This window comes from Rhagoletis zephyria, unplaced genomic scaffold (assembly GCF_001687245.7).
Source record: "Rhagoletis zephyria isolate East Lansing unplaced genomic scaffold, Rhagoletis_zephyria_1.1 Rzeph_scaffold_02945, whole genome shotgun sequence".
NCBI classification, from domain to species: domain Eukaryota; kingdom Metazoa; phylum Arthropoda; class Insecta; order Diptera; family Tephritidae; genus Rhagoletis; species Rhagoletis zephyria.
Window position 1 is genome coordinate 40727 of NW_016160029.1, and position 27057 is coordinate 67783.

Below are 27057 nucleotides of genomic sequence, written 5' to 3' on the forward strand. Positions count from 1 at the left end.
TTTTTTTAAATCTAACTTCATAAAGTTCTTTAAAAATATTTTGTAAATGAGGCCATAAGAGCTTAGGGGGAGAGTTACAACACAAAAATACATTTAAGGCGCAGCGAAGCACGCCGGGTAATTGCTAGTATGTATATAGAATTGCTCCCCTGAAACACGAAGTGGCGCTGTAAAAGAAATTGTGACGGTGAATAATTGTGATTAAATAAACTGGACTTTATTGTACATTATACGCATATAAATATATTTTAGGAAACTAAAAGCAATCAACGTAAAATATGTTCATCATGGCTGGAGGAGTTTTTTAGTTGGCTGATTAAGAAAAAAAACCCTTAAGTTACTGACGAACTAGCTTGCAAATTGTGCAACACCGTACTTAGAGTTAGATCTGGAAAAAGTGATTTATTAACTAGAGCAAGTAAAAGGCATAACGAGAGGGCAAGTTGCATAGTTTGTAGCCATCCAACCACTATCGATACGCAGTTTCAAAATAGTTCCGCCGAAACGAGAAAAGTTCAGACTATAGAGCTTCCGTTGTGTGCATTTATTGCAGAGCATAATTTGCCCTTTTCCTGCATAGATCACTTGACTCAGTTTTTAAAACATGGTAGTTCAGACTCAAAACTAACTTCAAAAGTATCTTGCGGGCGCACAAAAGCCACACTTATTGTAAAAAATGTATTGGGTCGCACCCAGTTTGAGTACTTGTGTTCACTTTTACGTCAGCAAAAATTTTCCTTGTGCATTGATGAGTCAACGGATATTACGAATATAAAAACGCTGTTCTTAGTTGTTAGAGCAACTTTAGATTTTTATATAAAAGACTTATTTTTTGGCTTAATTGAAGTGGAGAATTATGATGCGAAAAGTATATACAACACTGTTGTGAATTACTTGAATAAACATAATATTTGCTACAAGAGTAATTTGATTGGTTTCGCAGCGGACGATGCGGAAAATATGACGGGTAAAAATCATTTCGTATCAAAACTGCTAAAAGTTGATATTCCAAGTTTGTTTACTATTAAATGCGTTGGCCATTCACTGGCGCTTTGCTCATCGTATGCGTGCCTCAAATTAGCTTTTGAAGTGGAGACTTTAGTACGAAATATATATAACTACATATATTGCAAATAGCCCTAAAAGAAATGCACAATTTTTAAAATATCGTCACTTCTGGAATACAAACCAAAAAAACTGCTACATCCGGCGCAAACCAGATGACTTTCGTTAGAATTAGTGGTGGGTCGGGTGCTCGAATTGTACCAACCTATAAAATTTTTTTTTCTCGTTCGCATAAAATATTGATCATATCGATACTGCCGTTACTGTTTTTAAAAATCTAAACGATATGAATGAACTGTATTTATGTTTTTTTAAAATATGTACTCAATATTTTAACAAGTTTAACAAAGTATTTCAAAGCACAAATTGTCAAATACAAAATATTCATAATGCAGTGTTAGGCCTTTACCTAAAGTTTTTAGACAACTTTATCGATTCGATTTATTTAGATGGCGATTGTGTTTACGAGCTTGACTTTGAAAATAAGGATTTGTTTTGTAAAGTTGAAAAGTTGGAGTGTATGTAAAAATCAAAATTGATGAATGTAAGCTTTCCTCTAACGATTTATATGAATTCACACATAATTGCATTGCCTTTTATATTGAAATCGGCAGACAATTAAGAAGCCGGTTTGATTTCAATGATGTTGTTTTAAAAGAACTATATTTTATTAATCCTAGCGCGATTTTAAATAAGAGAATTATTTCACTACAAGTGTTAGCAACCACGTTTGCCACCTTTGGTCATTTGTGACCAAAATAGGTAACTTTTAGAGTGCTTGGTAACTTGGAAACTTTTTTATTTATTTTGGTAACTTTTGTTAAATTTGCCGTGTATAAAGTCAGACTAAAAAAGTTGGATTAATTTGATAAATTGTGATGTGGTTGTGTGTAGCGGTGACAATACTACTAGAAAAAATTGCATTGATCAGGCAACACAGCGCTCAGCGGAAACAACTAATCACATATCGAAGCAAATTATCGCTGGGCAGTCTACTCGTTAATTTATCACAGTGTGGGGTGTCTATCACACGTTCAATATTTTTTGTGACATTTGAATCGTGAGTCATATTAATGGATTTCAAAATAATGATGGATCGCGCGCGAATACCACATGCTCAATATTAATCGCGTCGGTATTTAAATGTTTTTTAAAGATCTTTGATCCATATATAGAGGAAATGAAAAAAGGAGGTTTGAACAGCAGTTTTTGTGATGTACTTGGGCTCTTTAGCGCTTCGGTATATGCACTTAAGTCGATTCTTTAAATAGTTTTTTGTTCTGAGGTTAAGATCCCGTTAAAAAGCCAAAAGCTAAAAGCGCGTTGTTATGAAAAGTATATTTTTAAACGCGTGCGTTGCAAAATTATTTATGTGTTGTTTTTTGTTTCACAAATTTTTGTTATATTCTTCTTTATACACGTACGTATACAGAGATTGAATTAAAGTGTATTTATGTAAATGTATCTATTTATTATATGAGGCCTTGAGCGCCAAAGTAGCTTAACTGACATTTCAAAAGAATTTTAGGTGGACCTTAAAATGCATTACCAGAATCGAAACGGTAATAGCCCGAGGCGCGCCCTTTTAGTTTTCTTTTACTATAAGGCACGGTGCAATTAGAGCGATACGATATGCGATGCGATACGATACGCGATGCGATATGAAATGCGCGCAGTACACATTAGAGCGATGCGATACGCGATGCGACACGCGATGCCATTTGCGGTGTGATATCTACACAAATGCCTTTCAGTTAATACCACGAGTTTATCCAATGAAGACATTGCTGTAGCATATTGGTGGCTACAGCAAAGAAAAAAGAGCAAATAATAGGAGAAAGTACTGGGTGCACCCGTTTATTGTGAGCAACATAAAGCACATTTAGGGAATTATTGGTGTTATTGCATACACCCTCCCATCCACATTAGGTCAAATGATACATTTGGCTGTGCGAAAGTCCAATTTCGTAAAGGCAGTTTTACATTATTTTTTGTTGCCATTCTGTAGAGAATACTCCAAAATAACAGAAACTTCACTTAGTTTTTGTAAAATAAAAAACACCGTTATACAGCAATAAACCAAAGTTACACTTTCAAAACGTTATTGATACGTTGTTTGCGCAACCGGTTTATTTTGTAAATTTCAAGTGCATTGTTTTTGTAAAGTTCGAATAACTAAAGGAAAATTTTAAATGGGGAAAAAAACTATATCTAAGTGAGAACCTATGTCCCAATTTAAAAAAGTGACTTTTTATCATTTGTTTGCAAAAAACTGACTTATTGCATAACCTCAAAAATTTTTCTGATTTATTTCAATTTATGATTTTATGTAAGCTTTTACAATTTTGTTAACTTTCGGCAAACAAAATGGAATCGGAAATGGATAAATTAAGATGTAATGAGTTCAATTTATTTTACTTAATTTGCCGTTTTTAGCCGTTTTCGTGAAAAAAGGTTTTTTGTGGGCTATCACAAAAGGCAACTTGTTTGAAGTTTGGCTGATTGGATGTTCGAAAAAAGAAAAGCCTTTTTCGGTGTCAACCATGTTGAAAAAAAATTTGGTGCTGCTGATATTTGCGAAAGTTCAATGAAACTCTTAGAAGAAAAAAACGCGTATTTTTTGCAATTATTTATCAAATAAATATGAAAATTATGGGAAACAATTTGGAAAGGATGCTAAAATATTTAGATCTGAAAACATTGCGTTTCTTGCTGATGAGGTTCTTTTCGAAATCAAAAAGCCAACTGTGTCGACCATCAGCCGGACTCTAACTTTCGCTATCGCTAAAGTGCTAAAATAGGATAGCCAACCTTTTTCCGAATTTTTAGCTATCTCCAAAAATATCTCCAACATTTTTTGGTGATAAATAATCCATTTTAATGGTGATAAATAGTGAAAATGGAAGTATGTGATACCAAAAAAAAATAGCAGCCTCAATTTGCATTACATTTATCTCCTGTAGCGTAGCCGAGGCTATGTTACAAATACACTAGCGCCTTCGCAAAAAGGCAAATCCTTGAGAGAACTCACGGACTGAAATTTCCAATTTTTTTTACTCAAAGTGAATAGAGCTTTGAACATTCTTTTAACAAATTAGTTATATAAACATTCGTATTCTTTTCAGGAAGTTACCAGCGATTTTCGGTAAATGTGTCACAAAGCAGAATTTGTATTCTGAATATAAATAGATAATATCGGTGGAGAATTTGGAAATACTGAAACCTCAAGTGAAAATGAAGTGTTTTATGAAGACAAACTGCTTTAGGAATCTCTCCTCAAGACATATCTGCGAGACATGTAGTAAATATTTTTCTTTTTTTAATTTAGGAATTTCGATAATGCCATAACTAATCGCTAGAAGAAACCATTTATGTACATGTGACCATACTTATTTTATTATATAGCTCATTTTAAAGAGGAGCGGGTTGTGTATGATAAGAAAATAACTTGTGTCAAAACCAAGCTAATTGGACAATGTTTTTGAGTAATACCTAAAACATATACTCATCATTTGAACATACAAAAAAGCAGTAAGTTCTGTTTTACGAAAGCCAAGTCTGCTTAACATTTTATTTACTGCCTTTACACTTGTTTTAACGTTTTCCATCTTTTTACATTAAAATAATGCAATATTTTAGCTGCTATTAATTTCGCACAGAAAAAGTAATCATTTGACTTAATGTGCCATCGTAGAATTATACCAGGTTAAGTAATATTAGAGTGAGAAGAGAGATGTTGACACTGCCTTATTTGAAAAATCGCCTTTAAAATTTTACTATAAGGCAGCCGAATGTCAGAAAATAAAGCGAGAAAGCTTTTTTATTACTTCACCTGTCAATTGCACCACACTTCCATGCAAAAATTTTAAGGTTTTCCAGCTTAAAAAGCATGCAGATAAAATTCATACAAAAGCGCTATTTCCAATTTGCCGAGCAGTTATTTAAGAGGACGTTTTCCCTATAGTTTATTAGACTTTTCATAAGTAAAAATATTTTGTGAACATTACTTTCCTCATACGAGTTATATCAAATTTTTTGTTTAATTGTATTTTTGGAATAAACAAAGTTATTTTTCCTTCTGTCATTCAACTGTTTCTGTTACAAAAAGTATAAATGCGCAATGGGAAATAAGGCAAAATATCACACTCAGATTTTGATATTATTTCCCATTTTAAAGTTAAATGAAGCAAATTTTGCGTTATTGCCGTTTGAGTTAATTGAAAAATAATTTGAAAAAATAAATTTTTTTTAATTCCTATTCTTTTAGAAAACTAGTTTTTTACGTTTCATGAAAATCGCATGAAAACTTTGGTCGCAATAACTATTAAAAAATAAGGTCCATATATATTAAATTAAACGAAAAAGTATATTGAAATACCGAATACTGGCGAAATAGTTTGCTGACTTATTTGTGGATACTCAAGCTAAGAAATGCAAATACTTATTGCAATATTCGTTACTTTGTGAAAATTGAGGGGGCTACTTCAGGAATTTTTACTCTGGTTTCTTTTTATTTCTTTTTAAAGATGTGAAAACAAAGGCAAATAAATCATAACAAAAAATATTCTATTGTGTACTTACCTGTGTCCTTGACCTCAGACGCTAAAATTCTCCATGCCAAACTAGGCACGTCTGTTCTACAGTAGTTTTTTTTGTACAGTTCTATAAGCATGGGGGTTTTTTAAATTAATTCGACTAAAAAAATTTAGGAAGATGCTTCCTCCTGTGAAACGGCAAGGTTTGTTGCAAAAAATACCGCGCAATACTAATCTCACCTCCTTCAGCAAACCGTGTCGCGCATGCGATACGCATGCAATATTATATCGCAGCGGTGTCGCTGCCATGCACAGTTTTCATCGCTTCCTACCAATTACCACATATTTACTCAGCATGCCGATGTCGCATCCTCTAATGTGCACCGTATCGCTCAAATGTGCACCGTACCTAATATGTAGCATCATGTAGGTGCAAATTATTCAGTAAAATACTGCATTTACTTTTTATAGATCCTTCTTTCTTGTATTACTAAAACTTTGGTTGTAGATAAGCTCATCTGGCCCTCATAGCCTCTTATGTAAAATGCCATTGTTTAGTTTTCTTTTAATTAAACTATTAATTGTACCCATGTCTTATATATGGCAAATAAACGAGGTTTGTTTTTGCAGTTTATTGTATAATAAAACGTTGTTTTTTACTTGGTAGCTTTTAGGTAACTTTTTTGTAAATTCTGGTCAGAAAATTTTTTGTCGTGTGGCAACCGTGTTAGCAACGCGGTTTTCTAATTTAGTTGCTGAAAATGATGTTCAAAAATAAGACGTTAAGCTAAGGGAGCTACGATTTTTAAACTTTAAGGATAATTATTATAAGCTTTTATTTAACTTGGTCATCCCGCGCAAATCGTGGAAATTTCCAATCGATTTAAACTAACTTCCCGACAAGTTAGAGACTTGAAATTTTCAGCATAGTTCCAATCACGACGACAATGCAATTTAAAATATAAATGAATTCCCTATATGGTCCAGGGGTCTTGATTCAAATTCGGTCAAAAATTAGTAAAATGTATGGCTAACAGAGCGTAATTTGCCAAAGAACGTAAAACCAGAGCAAAGCTATTTATGGCAAATTCTAGATATCAACCTAGTCTAGATATGAACCTCATTGTAGGCATCATATCAAGGAGATACAATTAGAAGACTCGAGAAGTTTCCCCGCCGAACTTTAATATTGCGCCTAAATATATGCCATGCTACAGCGGAAGTGGACGACACGCCATTTCTTTAAATGAAATTAACTGCTGCTATATGTATGTATGTACATATGTATGTTTATACAAAACGTAAGCAAACAACATTTTGCTTGCATAGTCTTCTGTTCTCTTTCATTGCAAGTTGAATTATTTTAATATCTATTGCAAAATTTTGTACATAAAATAAAATAAAACTATTTAATATACAACGCTTTTATAAATGGACTAAAAATTAGAAAATTAAGTAATGTAAAAAAAATATTTTTTTAAAAATAAGCTTTTATTTAACATGTTTAATCAAAGGAATAAAATAAAGTAGTGAGTAAAGAAGNATCAAATTTTTTGTTTAATTGTATTTTTGGAATAAACAAAGTTATTTTTCCTTCTGTCATTCAACTGTTTCTGTTACAAAAAGTATAAATGCGCAATGGGAAATAAGGCAAAATATCACACTCAGATTTTGATATTATTTCCCATTTTAAAGTTAAATGAAGCAAATTTTGCGTTATTGCCGTTTGAGTTAATTGAAAAATAATTTGAAAAAATAAATTTTTTTTAATTCCTATTCTTTTAGAAAACTAGTTTTTTACGTTTCATGAAAATCGCATGAAAACTTTGGTCGCAATAACTATTAAAAAATAAGGTCCATATATATTAAATTAAACGAAAAAGTATATTGAAATACCGAATACTGGCGAAATAGTTTGCTGACTTATTTGTGGATACTCAAGCTAAGAAATGCAAATACTTATTGCAATATTCGTTACTTTGTGAAAATTGAGGGGGCTACTTCAGGAATTTTTACTCTGGTTTCTTTTTATTTCTTTTTAAAGATGTGAAAACAAAGGCAAATAAATCATAACAAAAAATATTCTATTGTGTACTTACCTGTGTCCTTGACCTCAGACGCTAAAATTCTCCATGCCAAACTAGGCACGTCTGTTCTACAGTAGTTTTTTTTGTACAGTTCTATAAGCATGGGGGTTTTTTAAATTAATTCGACTAAAAAAATTTAGGAAGATGCTTCCTCCTGTGAAACGGCAAGGTTTGTTGCAAAAAATACCGCGCAATACTAATCTCACCTCCTTCAGCAAACCGTGTCGCGCATGCGATACGCATGCAATATTATATCGCAGCGGTGTCGCTGCCATGCACAGTTTTCATCGCTTCCTACCAATTACCACATATTTACTCAGCATGCCGATGTCGCATCCTCTAATGTGCACCGTATCGCTCAAATGTGCACCGTACCTAATATGTAGCATCATGTAGGTGCAAATTATTCAGTAAAATACTGCATTTACTTTTTATAGATCCTTCTTTCTTGTATTACTAAAACTTTGGTTGTAGATAAGCTCATCTGGCCCTCATAGCCTCTTATGTAAAATGCCATTGTTTAGTTTTCTTTTAATTAAACTATTAATTGTACCCATGTCTTATATATGGCAAATAAACGAGGTTTGTTTTTGCAGTTTATTGTATAATAAAACGTTGTTTTTTACTTGGTAGCTTTTAGGTAACTTTTTTGTAAATTCTGGTCAGAAAATTTTTTGTCGTGTGGCAACCGTGTTAGCAACGCGGTTTTCTAATTTAGTTGCTGAAAATGATGTTCAAAAATAAGACGTTAAGCTAAGGGAGCTACGATTTTTAAACTTTAAGGATAATTATTATAAGCTTTTATTTAACTTGGTCATCCCGCGCAAATNTCACTACTTTATTTTATTCCTTTGATTAAACATGTTAAATAAAAGCTTATTTTTAAAAAAATATTTTTTTTTACATTACTTTTTTTTCAATGACGGATAACTTTAGTTGCGAAGAATTTTGGAATAACATATCCAAAATTACTCGCGTAGACTCTGAGCAAGTTTTTCCTACATTGTGTCAGTTTGTGTCAAATTTAATGACCCTACCAAGCTCATCAGCTAATGTGGAAAGAATTTTCTCAAAAGTAAACTTAAACAAAACGAAATACAGAAACAGGCTAGATAACACGACCTTAGAGGGAATTTTGTTCCGTCAAGATTATCTATCTGTTAACAAATGCTCCTGTTACACTTTAAAATTAGATCAACTTCTTTTAAAAAATTTAAACCAGTGGAACACAACAATTTATAAGCAGTTATGCTTTAAATTCTAATTTAAAATTTTTGTTAATAATCAACTTTTATTATAACCCATATACAATGTGGATTTCTTTTGGTTTTGTAATGTATTCAGTCATATTTATTATATGTATGTATGTAGTTAAAAAGTTTAGTAAATACAAATTTGAAGTCTTTTTGGCTCAAATTACGATTTTTTTGGGTAAATTGACGATTTTTCAGTGAAAGCTTTCGGCAACGCTGATTGCGCTCTCGGCAATGTCGATGAGTCGCGCTCTGCTCGTATCGGTGTGTAGCGCTCTCGGCACGCCAATGAGTGGTGCTCTGATCGTTGGCGGCGGTGGTTAGCACTCTTGTTGACGCCGTTTATGTCACTCTACTGGTGACGGGCGTCGCCCGTGCGCGGGCTGTGGTGAGAGCGCGTGTAACCTGTGGCGCTGCCACTGACAAGGTGACGTCCAGCCCGACAGTCAAGCCGGTGCAGAAGAAATCACCCTACCAGCAGCTGTTGCAGAAGTGGAATCAAGCCCGACAGTCAAGCCGGTCCAGCTGAAGTCACTTCCTGCCAAAGGCCGCATGTTCAAGACCACAGTCTCCTGCTGACTGCCTGGTTTCTTGTCGTGCTACTCCTTTGATAGGCTGTGTGCTTGATGTTGAGTGTATGTGCAGCTACATGTTGCTGTGTAATGTTGCGTTGTCATGGCAATGAGGAGGTTGTCGAGCAGTGTTGCCGTTTTAGCCCTTTGGTGGCTAGCACGGCGGATGACTCTCAGGAGCAGCGAAGCAACGGTTGAACAACGGTGAGAGCGCTAGCAGCGCGGCGGGTGACTCTCGGCAAAAGCGGGGCAACGGTTGAGAAACGGTGGGAGCGCTAGCAGCGCGGCGGGTGACCCTTGGTAACAGCGGAGCAACGGTGAGAGCGCTAGCAGCACGGCGGGTGATTCTCAACAACTGTTGGGCAACGGTGAGAGCGCTAGTAACACGGCGGGTGATTCTCAACAAGTGTTGAGCAACGTTGAGAGCGCTAGTAGCATGGCGGGTGATTCTTAACAACTGTTGAGCAACGAGGGCGGCCGACGGGTGATCTTCGGCAGGGGGTGACTTCTAACAGCAACGGGTTGTTCGTACTGGCACTCAGCCGCTCGGCAACCGGTGGAGCGAAGCGACCTAGCAAGTCTCACTCCAGGCACCGCCATTCCCCTAATCGCACTCTACAGAAGTAGGGGCTGGAACGGGTCGGCGGTGTCGGAGGCTCAACCAGCCGGCGACCAATTAGGATGCCTAAAAGGCGTGCAATCCTGGTCAGCCGGCGGGTCGAGTCGTACTTGGTTTTGGCTTGGCCAGTCGGTGACACATTGACGCGACCGCAGGCACACCAGCTGATCGACCGATTGGTTACGCCGAGCTTGGCTTGGCTGGCCGGCAAGACATTAGCGCGCACGCACACCACCCGCTCATCGACCAGTCAAATCAGCTACTCACCTGGAAAGACTGACCTGACTGCGCACTTGTTAAGCCTTTTATACCTGTTGCGCTGCATGATTGTTGAGAATTCGTCGTGTGCTGTACCGATTTATGCAGTGTGGGGAGCGAAGGGGTTGGTGAGTTATTCGGGCATGCTGCTGGTGTGCTGCTAGCAGTGCTCACTTTATACTGTGTGTATGTACGGCGCTGTATGTACGTCTGTATTTACATGTACGGTGGAGTATGTATGTACAATGTTGTATGTGTGTGCGGAACGGTATATATGTACAATATTGTATGTATGTACGATGCTGTATGTTATTGTATCGTAGCGGATGCTACGTTACAATGCTTAATGTGATCTAGTTTTTTTCATTTATGTAAGAGACGAATTTTTAAACTAACTGTTCCTTACGTTTTTATACATACATACTGTAAAAGTGTTAAGGCTTGTAACTTATCTATTGACGATTTAACTATAGCTTAAAATAGATAAGTTTACTGCCTTTAAAATGCTTAATTTGTTAAATGGTGTGATTGTATCAGCTGCTGGTGTCGTGAGTGGTGAAATTAGCTCAATTTTCTAAGTAAAAAGTGTTTAGGCGGAAATTTCTTGCACAATATGAGTCAAAGCCGTGTTTGTGGAAGATTAAGTTCACGATATTGCAGTTGTGATTTAAAAAAAAAAAAAACAATCTTTCAACATAATGGTAGAAAAATTATGAAATTTCGGCTCTAATCATTTCGATCCTTCCTCGACCCCATTTGTAACGAAATAAATTGTGTACCAGCATGCTGGTAAGTTATATGTTTCGGGCCTGATGGTCAAGTGATTGTACCATGGAGCCAGCAACCTGGTGTCGTATATTTCCCCTTTTATACAAAAAGGTTTTTGGTTGGATAAAATATTTTCTTTTTTCCAGAGTTCATTGTTTTTCTATACCATTAATTATTGCAAATGTTTGCGTGTATACTTATATATGTATATGTACAAAAAAATGTAGCTACCATTTTTAGCCACAACGACATTTTTTAGCTCCTTTTTAGCCCTTTTTTAAAGGAATTTGGCTACCACTAAAAATTATTCGCGGCAACACTGTTGTCGAGTGTTGCTATGACTTGTGTTGCTGTGGTTTATTGCATCGCTGGTTGCTTTGATGCCGGGTATTTGTGTGGGCCAAATTCGTCAGGGATATTTGGTCCTCACACAACATATAAGTAAGTAAAGGGCTGCCGCCGTTTATTTTCAAATATCGAATAATGCGGGGCAAAGGCAAGACGCTTGAAAAAAATCAGTCCATTTTGAGGTTTTTATATTTTGAAAAACTACGCAGGACAGACCTTTGAATAACAGTACGGCCCTGCAAAAAACAGGACGGATGGTCACCGTAAGTATTATATAACCTTATAATATCATTGTACACAGGAATCAATAAAGTTTTAATATTCATGAGATTTTTGAATAGCAGTAATGAGATCATTTCCACTTTCAGTGTTTAAATAGTCAGAGAATTACTTACATTCCATTTTAAAATTACTTTTAATTTGGAGTTCACTTCAAAAATTTTAAGTCGAAGTCGGTTTATCTCTTTGCTCCAGGAAGCAACGTCAGCCCTCTTTTTAAATTTTTAAATAAGTTGTAGGCAAGAACCATTCAATTATTCAAATTTATTTAAATCGAAAGATATTTTCGAGATAACTAAAAGAACTCGACAAAAAAACGTCAGACCTTTTTCTAAATAAATTATAATCCATAATATTACCGCAACTGGAACGTAAGGACTCGGCGATATTCCCATAAAGCGATTGCTCTAAAGTCTTGCGCATATCAAACATTATCTGAAACATGTCGACTAAAATTAGATTGTTTTCTTGTTACTTTTTACAATACAGTGTAAGGAAGTTCTGACGCTATTTAAATACCTGTTAAAAATCTAAAAGTATATTTTTTACCTATGGCTCAATCTCTTAAAAAAATTGGTTTAGTCCAATACCCAGCCGAGTGCCGTACAATGTAATGATTCCAGTATCTTCATTTATTTATGTATATTGTAACTATCAATATCTTAAATATAAAGAGACGTGTAAACTTTTTTTTATTTAAACTAATAAAGTTAGAAGGACGAAATTCGAGTCCTTGACAAATATTTTTTTCAAACATATATATTGCAAATTTCCGAGGATATTCAAGAATAAATTTTTAAAAGGACATTTTCAATACATATTCGTCCTGGTGCACACAAAAATTAATCCTTTTTTTCTATTTTCCAGAATTTTTCCTTTTAATTGATACCCATATTGTTATTCTACAATGCACCGCATGTTTTGAATACTCTTTTTACTTAATCATATTCTAGAAAATTCTAAGTCCTTTTAAAAAAACGTCCTGATGTCAGAGAGAAAAACTATAAACGCAGCTTTACTATACTTGGCGCCCAGTTTTGTGAATATATTGATTTTTTCGTGTGTAAAATTGTCGCACGGTGTTTTCATATAAAAATTTAAGAGTACCGATAATTTCTTTATAATCCAATGATCGGATCTAAACCAAATTAGTATGGGACTACCTCTGGCTTTGCTTAACGTGGCCCAAAGTTATGCGGTAAAATACATAAAACAAAGAAAAATATACCGGCGAATTGATAACCTCCTCCTTTTTTTGAAGTTAGTTAAAAATACGTGGAGAAAAATTACCGAGTTACCGAGTATCAAGCTCGGTGGGAAGCCCCTATTACAAATTTGAAATCTCATAATTGAAAATTCAATACAAATTTTGAAAAATCAGGATATTAGCGTACTGATTGAAGAACTGAATAAAATCAGTACGAGATTTGAAAAATAAGTACTGTACTTATAAAATCAGTTCGTCAAAGACCCAAAAGGATTTTTTTAGAAACTGCAAACTTATACTTTACTATATTGAAATACCACAGGCTACAAAACTTCATAATCCAAATCCTTTCTAAAATCTTATTAGAAACTTGAGAGTTTTATTTTCAAAAATTTATTGAATCTTCCTCAGCACTGCACAAAGTTAAGAAATTTTATTTTTATTTTTATTACTGAGGTTCGAACTATATTTTTATAAAAAATATCGAAAAGTGATTTAAATAAAAAAACATTGTATCCATTGCGAAAAATTCTCTGTAAGTAGACTTTTTTGGTTCACTGCAAACATTCATAAATGTATGTGAATAAAACTTTAAATGTGTACCTACATATTTATTTAAAAATCAAAAATTCATTTATTAAAAGACAGTTCAATTTGGGTATGATTTTCATTTCAAATCAATATGTTTCAAATGTAATTTTATCGTCAGCCTCACGCAAGTATTACACAAATATCGTGTTAATTATACATAAGTATCATATCAATAATACATGAGTACATATCAATAATACGTGGTAATCGCGATAATTTTACGTGTTTCATGTACATACATAAATTTCACGTAAAATTGATAATGTCGAAATGGTAAAATTAACATTTCCTTATTTCAGCTGAAAATTGCAAACAAAAACTGTTAATTTGACGGCGGTTTTCAGTATAGGCCGCACTTCTTGTCATTTGGGAGATCAGAAGATCTCCCCTCAAGTTCAAACATCATAAATACAAGTCGTGAGTACGGAATTTTGAAGAAAAAAATATAGTGATATTCGAAAGAATACTAATGTACATTGTTGGAAAATAAAACAATAAAATTCCTTATTTTGAATAATTACATACCTTTTTTTGTTTGCTTCCTGCATAATTAAAAGCGTTTATCGGAGTGGTTCTTTGATCTATTTTTTTCGGAGGTATGTACAAGCTTTCTGTCCGTTTTGGAGACATTGGTGATGGAATAATATCTTGGCCCAGTGATTGTTGATGCAAAACAACATCTTCAAATGGCTGTTTGGCTAACCGTGAAATTTGTTCTTCCGCGAGACTCAACTGTGAATTAGGGTTTGTTTGAGTTATGGCTGATCGAGGAAAGGTATCCCTTGAGTAGGAACCTTCTCCATTTGGTGTTAATAGGTCTCTTATTTGCAATGGTATACATTTATCTACTGAAGCTTTCCGAGAACCTGCACTTTCATTAACACGACTAGCAGCTCGGGTATATCGATCTATTGATGAGTCTCGACTTGGAGGCCTTTTATAGTGGTCAAAGTAATCAATAGAAAGTTTTTGATTCATTTCATGAAGTGATGGCGGTCTAGTTTGTTTTTCCGTTGCTCCTAATACATCTTGATGTTGTGATGGATCGCGCGAGAAAAGATAATTTTTGTCAGGAAAGGTGTGCGTAGGTATTTGTGGTGAAATAGCTTGGAAATGTTGTTGGTTAAAAAGAGTTTGTAAATTTGTCTGTTCACCATCAAAAGTATGGTAAGTATAGTCGTCGGTTTTATTTGCATTGGCAGAGTAGTTATTACTGTAATGATTGTTCCTGTTATTTTTTAGAGTTGTTTCACCTGGTTCCATTCTATTGCCATGTGCCAAATTGTTATTTTCCGCTAAGTCACTCATTACCGTATTATTCTTTCTGCTGAGCTGACTTACTTGTGTGCTATCTTGATATTGCTTTAATCGTTGCTCATTTTTTTTATCTTGTAAAGAATACATCGAATCTAAAGCATTACTGCCAGAATAGCTTTGTTGGTTAACTAAATTTACAAAGTCTGTTTGAGGTGTTATATGGGGTCTTTGTGATTGCATCGAATTCTGCAAGTGTATTTTAGATTCTATTCGTTTATTGAGATCAGATTCACGCATTTCCTGTAAAGTAGACGCATTTTTATGGCGCTCTACAAGATTTCCGCTATAAGAGGATGGGTTGTTGTTTTTTGTTGAGGGAGTAAACTTAAGTTCATTACGATAGCGCAACTTTTCAAATCGTTCTAAAACTGATGGCTTAAAATCTGGGGCGAATTCTCGTGCAATTCTAACTGCGATTTCACAGTCGATACGAGCCTGATCAGCTGCAACGTCGGCGTTTTGAGCTCTGTCAGTTGCAGTAGAAGTACGAGAAATGGCAATATCAGATCGCTGCATTGCCATTTTTAAAGCTCTTTGTGCCGAATTAACTGCTATGGTGATGCGGTCTCTAAATTTCCGTGATCTCGCTAGGAATAAATGTTTCTTTTTTTGGCTGGTAATTAAAATGTTATTTTTGTATTTCCCCTCTTCAAATGAACCGTCACGGAATGTAGTCACACCATATCCATGTTTCTTGTTGTTATACCACTCACCTTCATACCTGTAATAGAATAACGGATTCAGAACATAGTCAACATTGAGTTATCACGTATAGAGACAACTAGCCTTATTCTCTAACCTCATACGTTAATGTTGGTTTTCATTAGGACAAAATCACTGACACCAAAACTGCCTTCAGCTGACAGCTGTTCATTTGGTGTCAAAGGCGTTTTCATTACATTTCAAAATCTGACCAAATGTCGATACCGCAGTGCATGTCAAAGACTGTGATCAAATTTCGGTGACAGATGATTGACATTCCGTTTTCATTACTGATGTCAAATGTGAAGTTAAATTTTTACAAAAATTGTAGAATACCGACCATTTAACTAAAGACAAACCAAAAATGTAACTGGACAGAACTCTTCATGCTGATTTCAACCTTACTAAAATTATTTAGCGCAAGTAAAAAATCACGAAAATATAGGAGGTTAAGCTAAAATTTTCGATATTTTGAAATATCAATATCTTATGAACTACATAACCGATTAAATAACTAATGATGTCAAAATAAAGATGATAGGTGTATCTTTCAGTTGATGAAAATTGCATAGTTAATGCTACATAAATTTGTATTATTTAGAAAGTACAAGTTAAGTACTACCTTATATAGAAAAGTTTATTATAAGTGGAAGCTTGTTCGCTTCCTTATCCTGGGGGATGGTGGCTCCGGATGATGATTAAAAGCAGGCGGTGATATGATACGCCGACAATGCCGTGTTAAAACTTCGGCGATGGTGGTGTATATCGTGGCGTGGAAGTATCCTCGCGCTTCAATGGCTCCGCGCTGGCCCTGGATTCTCCGCACCAGTTCAACGTCCAATTTTTAAGCGAGACACTAGTGGCGCTTAATTGGCGGCTATCACAAGACGCCGGGTTGAGGTTGCACTTTGTATCGCGGTAATTTGTGTGAAAACTATTACGACCGACTACGACTGCGATTGCCGACGAACTTGATATAATTCGCGTGACGCCAAATAAAAAAAAGAAACACGAGAGGAACTTGATATTGTTAAGTGGTGCTTTTTCACTTATGCTAAATTAACGGAGCGTACCTGTAACCGTGGAGCTTTGGTGCTCCGCCGGCCAACGCTCGCTTTGGTGGAGCCCTAGCGCTCCCTCGGTGCTGCCGTAATAGGCAGTGCTACTGCCTTGGCTATTTGCTGGCGCTGCAGCTCTGCTGCGGTATTTCACGATGAGCCCTGGTGCTCCGCCGGCTCTTTTGCCGGCCAACGCTGGTAGCCAGCAATTCGCCAAGAAATGTTCCTTTTAAAATTAATACGTCTTCACATTTTGAATTGCGCGTAATGAGTGACGCTGATTTATTTTTCAAGTTCAATCTTAAACCTAGCTGCTATTGTTCAATACAACAGAGTTGCATATTTCAATATCGTAAATTTATATTTGTAATAGGGCGAATTCATATTAGGTAATTTGTAGGGTTGCATCACCCTCCTTTGGAAAAAGAAGAATTTGGCAAAGTGATCAAGTTTGCCATATTCTTCTTGCCCAAAATTTATAATTAGAATTAAATTAAATTAAATAAAGGAACGAATTTGGATTTGATTGAGGAATATTCCTCCCCCTTATATTCGATCGTTCATAGCAATTTAAGTTATTGTAAATATTTAAATAAAAGCTATTGTATTTACTTAATTAATATGACTTATTTTTATTAATATTTGTTAAATTGGCAAAGTATAGTATTTTAAAATAAAGATAAGTATGCTATTGATAAGTAACTATGACTTATGAGTTTATTTAATATACATAAATATGTTTTTAATTGGATATGAAAAAATGGAAATTCAAGTTTCTTTTATCTATATATATATATACATAGTATTTGTTGAAAGATTTTTAAAGTTTGATTTTAACAATGCATGAAAAATGCTTTTTGGTTTAACAATCTAATTCATATTTTTGTGAAAAATTCTTAATATACATTTTTATGGAAAAATATATTATGAATACTTATAAAAGTTTCTTTTGTTTGTTTTTTTTCTTTAGAGCTAGATTTCATAATTTGTACATTTCAGATTTTTGGTATATTTTTTGTAAAATTTTTTTTGTAATAAAAGAAAAATTAAAAATAATTATACATACGTATTTACATATATAAGAAACTTTGTTTTATTTTATTTTATGGATTCTATTTTTGTGTACTGTTTTTTCTTTTTTTCTGCTTTTGTCGAAAATGGTTACGTTGACTCCGTCAATATTTGCTATGACGTATGGATCTTCATATATATTTGTATGTTTATCGCGTGGTTCTTTTTGAACTAAGACCGTATCATTTAAATTAACTATTAACGGACGCGCGGTCTTGTTATATACCGTTTGGTTCCAGTTTTATGTTTGTTAATAAGTTCTTTTGCAAGCGCGTGTGATTTTTGCATTCTGTATTTGATTTCTTTCGAATAATTATCAATGTTATATATCAGATAAATTTTTATATCTTGTAATTCGGTTGGTAAAGTTACTTTTCTACCGAATACTAATTCAAATGGTGACAGTTTGTTATCAAATACACAACTTGTAGTTGTATTGTGCAAAAATGTGAAGTATTCCAAATAAACTTCCCAATCGGACCCAGTTTCATTTAAATACCCGCGTAAATATTCATTAAAGACACGGTTGTTTCGTTCAACTGTACCAACGGTTTCATGGTGATGTGCTGTCGAGAAATTGTGCTGGATTTTTAAAAGTTTGGTTAATTCGGAAAAAAGTTCATTTTTAAATTCGGTGCCCAAATCGGATTTTATAGTGTTCATAATGCCGTATGTTAAAACAAAGCTTTCAAAAATTGCAGAAGCTACTGTTTTTGCGCTTTTATCCGGTGTGGCTATTGATACTAAATATTTGCTGAAGTCGCATATAATGGTTACAGCGAACCTATTGCCATTAATGGACTCAGGCAAGGGTCCTATTGTGTCTATTACTACAACATCAAAGGGTTTGCAAGGCGTTCGGGTTAGTACTAAATTTTCTTTAGTTTTAGGTTTTACTTTATTTAATAAACATTTCTCACAGTATATAGTTCAATAGTATTTTGTACGTAATTTTGCATAGCGTTTTTTGTNAGTTTGGTTAATTCGGAAAAAAGTTCATTTTTAAATTTGGTGCCCAAATCGGATTTTATAGTGTTCATAATGCCGTATGTTAAAACAAAGCTTTCAAAAATTGCAGAAGCTACTGTTTTTGCGCTTTTATCCGGTGTGGCTATTGATACTAAATATTTGCTGAAGTCGCATATAATGGTTACAGCGAACCTATTGCCATTAATGGACTCAGGCAAGGGTCCTATTGTGTCTATTACTACAACATCAAAGGGTTTGCAAGGCGTTCGGGTTAGTACTAAATTTTCTTTAGTTTTAGGTTTTACTTTATTTAATAAACATTTCTCACAGTATATAGTTCAATAGTATTTTGTACGTAATTTTGCATAGCGTTTTTTGTTTCCGTAATGTCCGCCTGATATCGGGTCGTTATGGTAAATTGTCATGAGTTTAAGTTTCTTGTCGTCTTCAGTTATTGTTTCCACAGGGTCTGTTAGTATAATTTGTAAAGATTTTAAAACTTTGTTTCCAATAATTTTTAAGTCTGTAATCGAAAATTGTTCAAAGAATGAATCATTTTTTTGCCATTCAATTTCTTTAATGTTGTGATTGCCGGCTTGGTGTTGAAGCCTCAAAAGTAGCTCATCTAAATTCGCTATTTTGTTAACAACCTCAAAATTAATTAACTCGAGTTTTCTATGTTTTAAATGCGCATATATCTTAATACTTGAAATTTTATCATTTTTATCGTAAGTAATTTTGGTTTTTATCCGTGGATTTTCTTTTGAAAAATTGTAAGAAAATTTGTCGTAAACTTGTACTGTGGAGTTATTTGTGTGATTTTCTTCGTACTGTGGTTGCATTTCTACGTTTTGTTTTGTCATCGATCTAGTTTTTACTGCTAAAATACGTTTTGTTGTGTCTTTAAGTTCGTCAATTCTGATTCGTGATAGTGCATCCGCACCAACGTTTGTTTTGCCGTTTATGTATTGTATTGAAAAATTGTATTCCGAAAGTTCCAGTCTTATTCGCGAGAGTTTTGATGACGGGTCTTTCATATTAAAAAGGTAAACTAATGGTCGGTGATCAGATTTTACAGTAAAGTGTGAGCCATAAACGTATGGTCGAAATTGCTTGATTGCGAAACATATTGCTAGAAGTTCGAGTTCGATAATTGCCTTTTTTTGTTCTGCTTTATTGAAAGCCTTAGAAGCAAAACAAATTGGTAAGTCGTTGCCGTTGTGGTTTTGGCTTAAAATTGCACCGCATCCGGTTTTAGATGCGTCGACTGTAATTATGAATTGTTTGATAAAGTCAGGATACTGTAAAAGTTTAGAAGACATTAAAGAAGATTTAAGGTTTTCAAAAGCTTGTTCACAGGAGTTATCACATTTAAATTCTACATTTTTCCTGCTCAAACGATTTAAGGGTGCTGCCAGAGAAGTAAGGACAGGTATAAATCTTCTATAATAGTTTGCAAATGCCACGAATCTTCGCACCTTTATCGCATGGCTTTGTGTACTTTTTAATGGCTTTTATTTTTGTATCATCTGGCAGTAAACCTCTTGCTGAGCACTTGTGTCCTAAGAAAGTTATCTCAGATCGTAGAAAGTTACATTTATTTGGGTTAAGTGGCAAGTTGAACTTTCTGCAAGTTTCGAACACTTTTTCTAGATTTTTGAAATGGTGTGCGTCACTGCATCTGATAACTATTACATCGTCGACATACATAAAAGCTTGATTAGGTGAAATACCGGAAAATGCTATAGACACCATTCTTGAAAACGAGTTAGGTGCTACATTAAGGCCAAAAGGCAAGACCTTCCAACGGAAAGATCCGCGATCAGTGCTAAACGATGTAATATCTCTAGATTTTTTATGTAATGGAATTTGGTGAAAACCAGAATACTNCCGAAAGTTCCAGTCTTATTCGCGAGAGTTTTGATGACGGGTCTTTCATATTAAAAAGGTAAACTAATGGTCGGTGATCAGATTTTACAGTAAAGTGTGAGCCATAAACGTATGGTCGAAATTGCTTGATTGCGAAACATATTGCTAGAAGTTCGAGTTCGATAATTGCCTTTTTTTGTTCTGCTTTATTGAAAGCCTTAGAAGCAAAACAAATTGGTAAGTCGTTGCCGTTGTGGTTTTGGCTTAAAATTGCACCGCATCCGGTTTTAGATGCGTCGACTGTAATTATGAATTGTTTGATAAAGTCAGGATACTGTAAAAGTTTAGAAGACATTAAAGAAGATTTAAGGTTTTCAAAAGCTTGTTCACAGGAGTTATCACATTTAAATTCTACATTTTTCCTGCTCAAACGATTTAAGGGTGCTGCCAGAGAAGTAAGGACAGGTATAAATCTTCTATAATAGTTTGCAAATGCCACGAATCTTCGCACCTTTATCGCATGGCTTTGTGTACTTTTTAATGGCTTTTATTTTTGTATCATCTGGCAGTAAACCTCTTGCTGAGCACTTGTGTCCTAAGAAAGTTATCTCAGATCGTAGAAAGTTACATTTATTTGGGTTAAGTGGCAAGTTGAACTTTCTGCAAGTTTCGAACACTTTTTCTAGATTTTTGAAATGGTGTGCGTCACTGCATCTGATAACTATTACATCGTCGACATACATAAAAGCTTGATTAGGTGAAATACCGGAAAATGCTATAGACACCATTCTTGAAAACGAGTTAGGTGCTACATTAAGGCCAAAAGGCAAGACCTTCCAACGGAAAGATCCGCGATCAGTGCTAAACGATGTAATATCTCTAGATTTTTTATGTAATGGAATTTGGTGAAAACCAGAATACTGATCCAGAGTCGAAAAATATTTTGCTCTTCCAAGGTTATCTAAAATGTCGTCTATACGTGCTAACGGGAATTTGTCTGCAATTAGTCTTTTGTTTACTGCTCTAAAGCCTACGCACATACGGTACGATTTTTGACCTATTGGATCTTTTTCGGCACTAAAATTAAAGGACTGTTATAGTTGGAGTAGCTTTCCTCGATCAAATTGTTTCGCAATAAATTATCGACTTGTTTGTTTATTTCTTCGCGTTGTGAATATGGCAATCTGTAGTTTTTTATGTAAACTGGAGTTTTGTCTGTCAGTCTCAATTTTTGTTCGTAAAAGTTGTTCAGAGTCATAAGGTCGGATTTTAAGGCAAATACGTCGGAATATTTTGAGCAAAGATCAAACAATTTATTTTTACCATAATGGGGTACTTGTTTTTCTAAAATCGATTTGAGTTCTTCTATGCGTTTCGGATCAGATCGGATTCGTTAATTTTATAAACGTTGAAGTTTGTTATATCTTCGGTTTGAATATAGAAATTTCTTACGTATTTTACTTCATCAGTAGTGTTTATTAGTTTTAGTTCGGGTTTTTCGTGTCAACGATACATTTCGCTGTAAAAACACCACTACAAACTTCCTGGGCGTCTACAAAAACGGGGTTTTTGGATTTACCCAAATTAAATAACCGAAAAACTTCGGATCTAGGTGGAATTACTAAGGTGTCGGTAGTAGTACCGTGAAAAATTGAAACGCTGATCCTTTCTGTCCCCAAACCAATGGTTGTGCTATCGTTTGCATTGTTGACTATACATTTGTTTATTTTTAAAAAGTCTTTTCCGAGTATGCCGTCCGAAGGAATGTTAAAGCTGTCATTTACAAGGTGAAGAGTGTGCGGAATGAAAATGTCTGATACTACCAAATTTGTATGTATTGTGCCCAAGGTTTGGACCGTTTCTGTTGTTACGCCCGTCATATTAATAATGTTATTGCTGTTTATTGCCGACTTGCTTGTTAGGCTGGAACATTTTATAAGGGAAATGTCTGCTTGAGAGTCTACTAAAAAAGTGCATTGTTTGTGAGAATCACTACAATTTATTTCAATGAAATCGGAATAGTTGAGATTTAGGCAGTAAATGGATTTTTCTTCTGTAAAAGTGGTTAATTGTTCAAGTCTAGCTCCCCCAGTGTTCGCGCCTGAGGGGCCTCGGCGTTTAAAGTCCGAACATTGGCAGAATTTCGTGTTTTTGAACGCGTATGGATTGCTATATCTACTGCTTGAAGCCTGACTGTTGTTACTATTATTGTAGTTATTTCGTCTATTACTAAAACTATTGTTCCTATTCTGATTGTTGTTTCGATAGCTAGTACTACCGCTGTACCTATTTGAATTGCCGTTAAACCTGAAATTGTTATTGTGCTATCTGTAATTATTGCTGCCTCTATAACTTCCTCGAGAATTAGCTGTTCGTATGGGACGTGACCTAAAAGCCAACACCTGCCGCTCTTTTACTATATTGTCGTGCTCCACAATCATTTTCGCTACAACATCTTTCGAGTCACTGAAGGTTGACGATGCTAGTATCGACTTTACCATATCTGAACGGCTGTTGAGCCTACAAACATTTATTGTTTGCTCGACTGCCAACTCGTGAGCTTTCGCTTGTGTCATCCCTTCAATAATAAGTGAACGCTCCAGAGCATCTGCGAGCTCTTCTACCTGTTTCGCAAAATCTGAATAATTGTTGTTATGCACTTTTAAAGCTGCAATCTTACCAGCGACAACTTTCGAGTCATCTGGCTTTATTTTGCTAGACAGCGCTTCTTTAATTTGGCTAACTGAGCTTATTTGCGTTGGTAGGGACTCGCGAGCTTTACCTTCAAGTTTGGATTTCAAAAATGCAATAAATGTTGTAGTGAGGCTTTCGTCTGACAATTCTTCAATACGGGCAATTTTATCAATAAAAGAGGCAAGTGATAGCGGGTCACCACTATAATTTTCCCCTATAATCGAGGCGCATAAACTTATAAATGATTTATTTTGCTCAGGTGTAGCCAATTTTGCGTTGTTATTTTGAAAGAAGTTAATATTTGGTGAGCTAGTGGTTACGTAAGGAGGATCGTCAAATCCCAAAAAATCTTCGAGAAAAGACAAAGAACGACTCTTTTTAATACTATAAACTCCAAGGGTGCCAGTTGAACGTGCGTCAGCAAATTCTTCGTCGGAATCTGTGTCCGAATACAAAACGTTTTCTGTAATTAATTCGTCAAAATCTTTTGGTACTTTAACTTTGCAACCAATTTTACAAAAACACTTAAGTAGGTTTTCTCTACACCGCGATAAACTTTCAATTAATGACTTTGGCTTAACCCTTTGTTTGAAGTGCGAATTTACTAGTATTAAAATGATGTTATAACTTTTTATTAAAGATTCTTTATATTCCTCCAGCTTGTCCTCTTTTGTTGAGATAGGACGACTTTGTAACACACGTCTTGTAACTTTTGCAAAATCAGTGCGCAAATCTTTAAATGCAGTATCAAAATCTGGCATTTGAAAAACCCGGCATGAATGTTAAAGACTATAGGCACAGTAAAATTTCCACAATTGGCGTTCAATCGGCATTAACCTTTGTTTTTTAAAAAAAGTTGTAAACGTGGCAATCTGATAGTACGGCCTGATTTATAAGAAAAACATGTATCGATGAATTTGATTTTATATAAGATTAAAAAAAAAGTTTACAGCACTCACTCGGCGAAGCACAGAAAAAAAATGGTTTTCTGATAATATAAAAGTTTTGAAATAAATGTTTTGAAAAAGTTTTCGCTAACCACTTTGCAAGACACTGTTTATTAAAAATTTAAAAATTGTAATTTAATTTTAAGAAAAGTTGCGTGACAATATTTTACACGCTAGTGTAATTCAAAAATGTAACTGCCCGTCTCCACAGGATAAAGTTTATATCTTGATACATATGTCAGAATATAATTTGCCAATAGAGACCGCTCATTGCTCTTCGAGAGCAATATATATCAGAGCTTATATCTTGCCATCTATTGCCGGCAATTTGGTAGTTTGACAGCTAAATTTTCATTTGCACGAAAACTTCGTGGCTACAACATCATTATTATTTTAATATAAAAGCAAAAATTGAGCTGCTTCCTGTTAAAATATTTGTAATTATGTATTTGGATATAAACTAGCCTATTTTCTAAATTTTTAAAGCGATTAAATCCGGCAAAAATACGTTTTCGAAGCTATCTTACAAATGCTTATATCAAGATATAAAAAGCCCACACAAATATTGCCACTGATATATCTTATATCTAGCGACCAAAATGACAGCTGGGCAGCAATAAATTTTATCCTGTGGAGATGGCCAGTAAGTAAAATCATGTATGAAGGTCAGAAAACTTTAAGTTATAAAACACTTGAAAAGGAAAGTTGGTTTGATACCAATAATTTGCACGCGACTGTAGTTCAGAAATTCAGTAACACAAGTATGTACATATGTATATGATAAAGTATATATATTCACAATTTTAATTATGGAACTGTATGATAGTAAGCATGTACATAAGTATATATAAGGAAAAATTTTTTTTGTTGTATTCAAATTTAGTGTACAGTTGTATTTAATTTAAAAACGTTTAGGTAAAGTGTAAAGTACATATGTATGTATGTTCATACCATCAGGTCCCACGAAGTCACCTTCCTGCGTACCGTTGCTCGTATTAGTTGCCATGTAGATCTGTGTTGCCAAGTGAAGATGTGTTGTCCTGGTTGTAGCTGTTGTTGTTTGTTTCCACGCTGCCATCGCACCCTGCTCAGCGATATATATATATATATGTTAATGTTCGTTATTATGTGTGAGTTGCTAGGTGGCGTGGTGTTACTGTTCAATGCCAACGGTATACATATGTATATTTTGTAACGGGGTTGCGGTTTTTGGCATTTTCAGTGGCGTGGTTTTTATTCGCTGTTAGGAAACGGGTGTATACTTTTTCGTCGAAGTGGTACAGTCACGCATTAAAATTTATGTTCTTTGCGGTTTTTTCCGACTTTTATTCTCACGTTAGTTTATATGTATTAAACGCTTTCACCTCCTTTTTTTTGCTGTGCCACTGTTACTGTTTTTTTTTCCACCACAAAATACCACTTTCGCCACTAGCAACTTCACTCGTTGGTTTTCGCATATAATTTTCCACTTACATATGTGTTTCAAAGTCCCGTGTTTTTGTTTCTAAAAATTTGGTACCACCGCTTTTTTTGTTTTTTTTTTTTGGGTTGAACAGTTAAGTTTGGTTTTTACGCCATTGTTGTTTGAATAGTTTATAAAATTTTGGAACCACCGCTGTTTTTTGCAGTTTTTTTTTCTTTTTAATTTTTTTGTAATAACTTTTTTTGTTTTAAGTCATTTTTGTAATTTTGTAAATTTTCCACCACCAGTTATTTAATAGTTCATTTTGCACGTTTAGTTTGTAACATTGTTTTTGTTGTTTGTCAGTTTCCTTAAGATTTGTGAATTACAACCACCAGTGACTTTATAAAACATTTTTATTTTTTTATTTTTGTTTTTTGCTTTAAATTAAACTAATTTTTTTTTTATTTACTTATTTTTTTTACAAGGAGTGCACATTTTTATTTGTATATTTTATTCGCCCATTTTGTAGGCTGGTGTACGGTCGCCATGTTAAGTGGTGCTTTTTCACTTATGTTAAATTAACGGAGCGTACCTGTACCCGTGGAGCTTTGGTGCTCCGCCGGCGCCACTGCCGGCCAACGCTCGCTTTGGTGGATCCCTAGCGCTCCCTCGGTGCTGCCGTAATAGACAGTGCTGCTGCCTTGGCTATTTGCTAGCGCTGCAGCTCTGCTGCGGTATTTCACGCGGAGCCCTGGTGCTCCGCCGGCTCTGTTGCCGGCCAACACTGGTAGCCAGCAATTCGCCAAGACATGTTCCTTTAAAAATTAATATGTCTTCACGTTTTGAACTGCGCGTAATGAGTGACGCTGATTTATTTTTCAAGTTCAATCTTAAACCTAGCTGCTATTGTTCAATACAACAGAGTTGCATTTTTTAACATCGTAAATTTATATTTGCAATAGGGCGAATTCATATTAGGTAATTTGTAGGGTTGCATTACAATATTTTGTATATTCGGTTTGTTAAAATTCAAGAACAAAACTTAAATTTTGCGTTTTTTACAGTAGGTTACTTCTGCTTTTGGGTATATAGAATTTGCGAGTGATAATGCAGCAAAAAAATTAAATGTCAAAAAGCATATGTATATATAGGTATTAAAAAGTAGCGAGCAAACAACGACTGCGTTGCCACCCGCAAGGACTCTTATCATTACATAGCGTTTGGACTATCGATATTATGTTGCAAATTCAATACAATCGTATACTAAAGTTGCTCCCGTTTGCATAAATATAAATTCAAGTTAAGTTAATATAAAAATTCATTCAATATATAATTCAATAATTGAGTGATGTAAAAGTTAATTGATATCAAGCGTCCGTAGTGCTCGCTTGCACATTCTGCCGGCCCTAGCCGCGTTAAGCGGATAGTGCTTCTTTCAATTCC

At 34.8% G+C, this 27057-nt stretch overlaps 1 protein-coding gene across 1 annotated transcript in view; it reads right to left on the reverse strand.

Annotated features, from left to right (window-relative positions):
* The window catches only part of LOC108368074 (uncharacterized), a 49588-nt gene extending 24373 nt beyond the window's left edge, over positions 1-25215 (reverse strand). The window contains exons 1-3 of the mRNA XM_017622827.1: positions 25161-25215; positions 22957-23701; positions 14108-15620 (exon numbers count right to left, since the gene is read on the reverse strand). Coding sequence (XP_017478316.1) covers positions 14108-15620; positions 22957-23701; positions 25161-25215 — 2313 coding nt within the window. The remainder of the gene's footprint in view (positions 1-14107; positions 15621-22956; positions 23702-25160) is intronic.
* Between the last annotated feature and the right edge of the window lie 1842 nt (positions 25216-27057).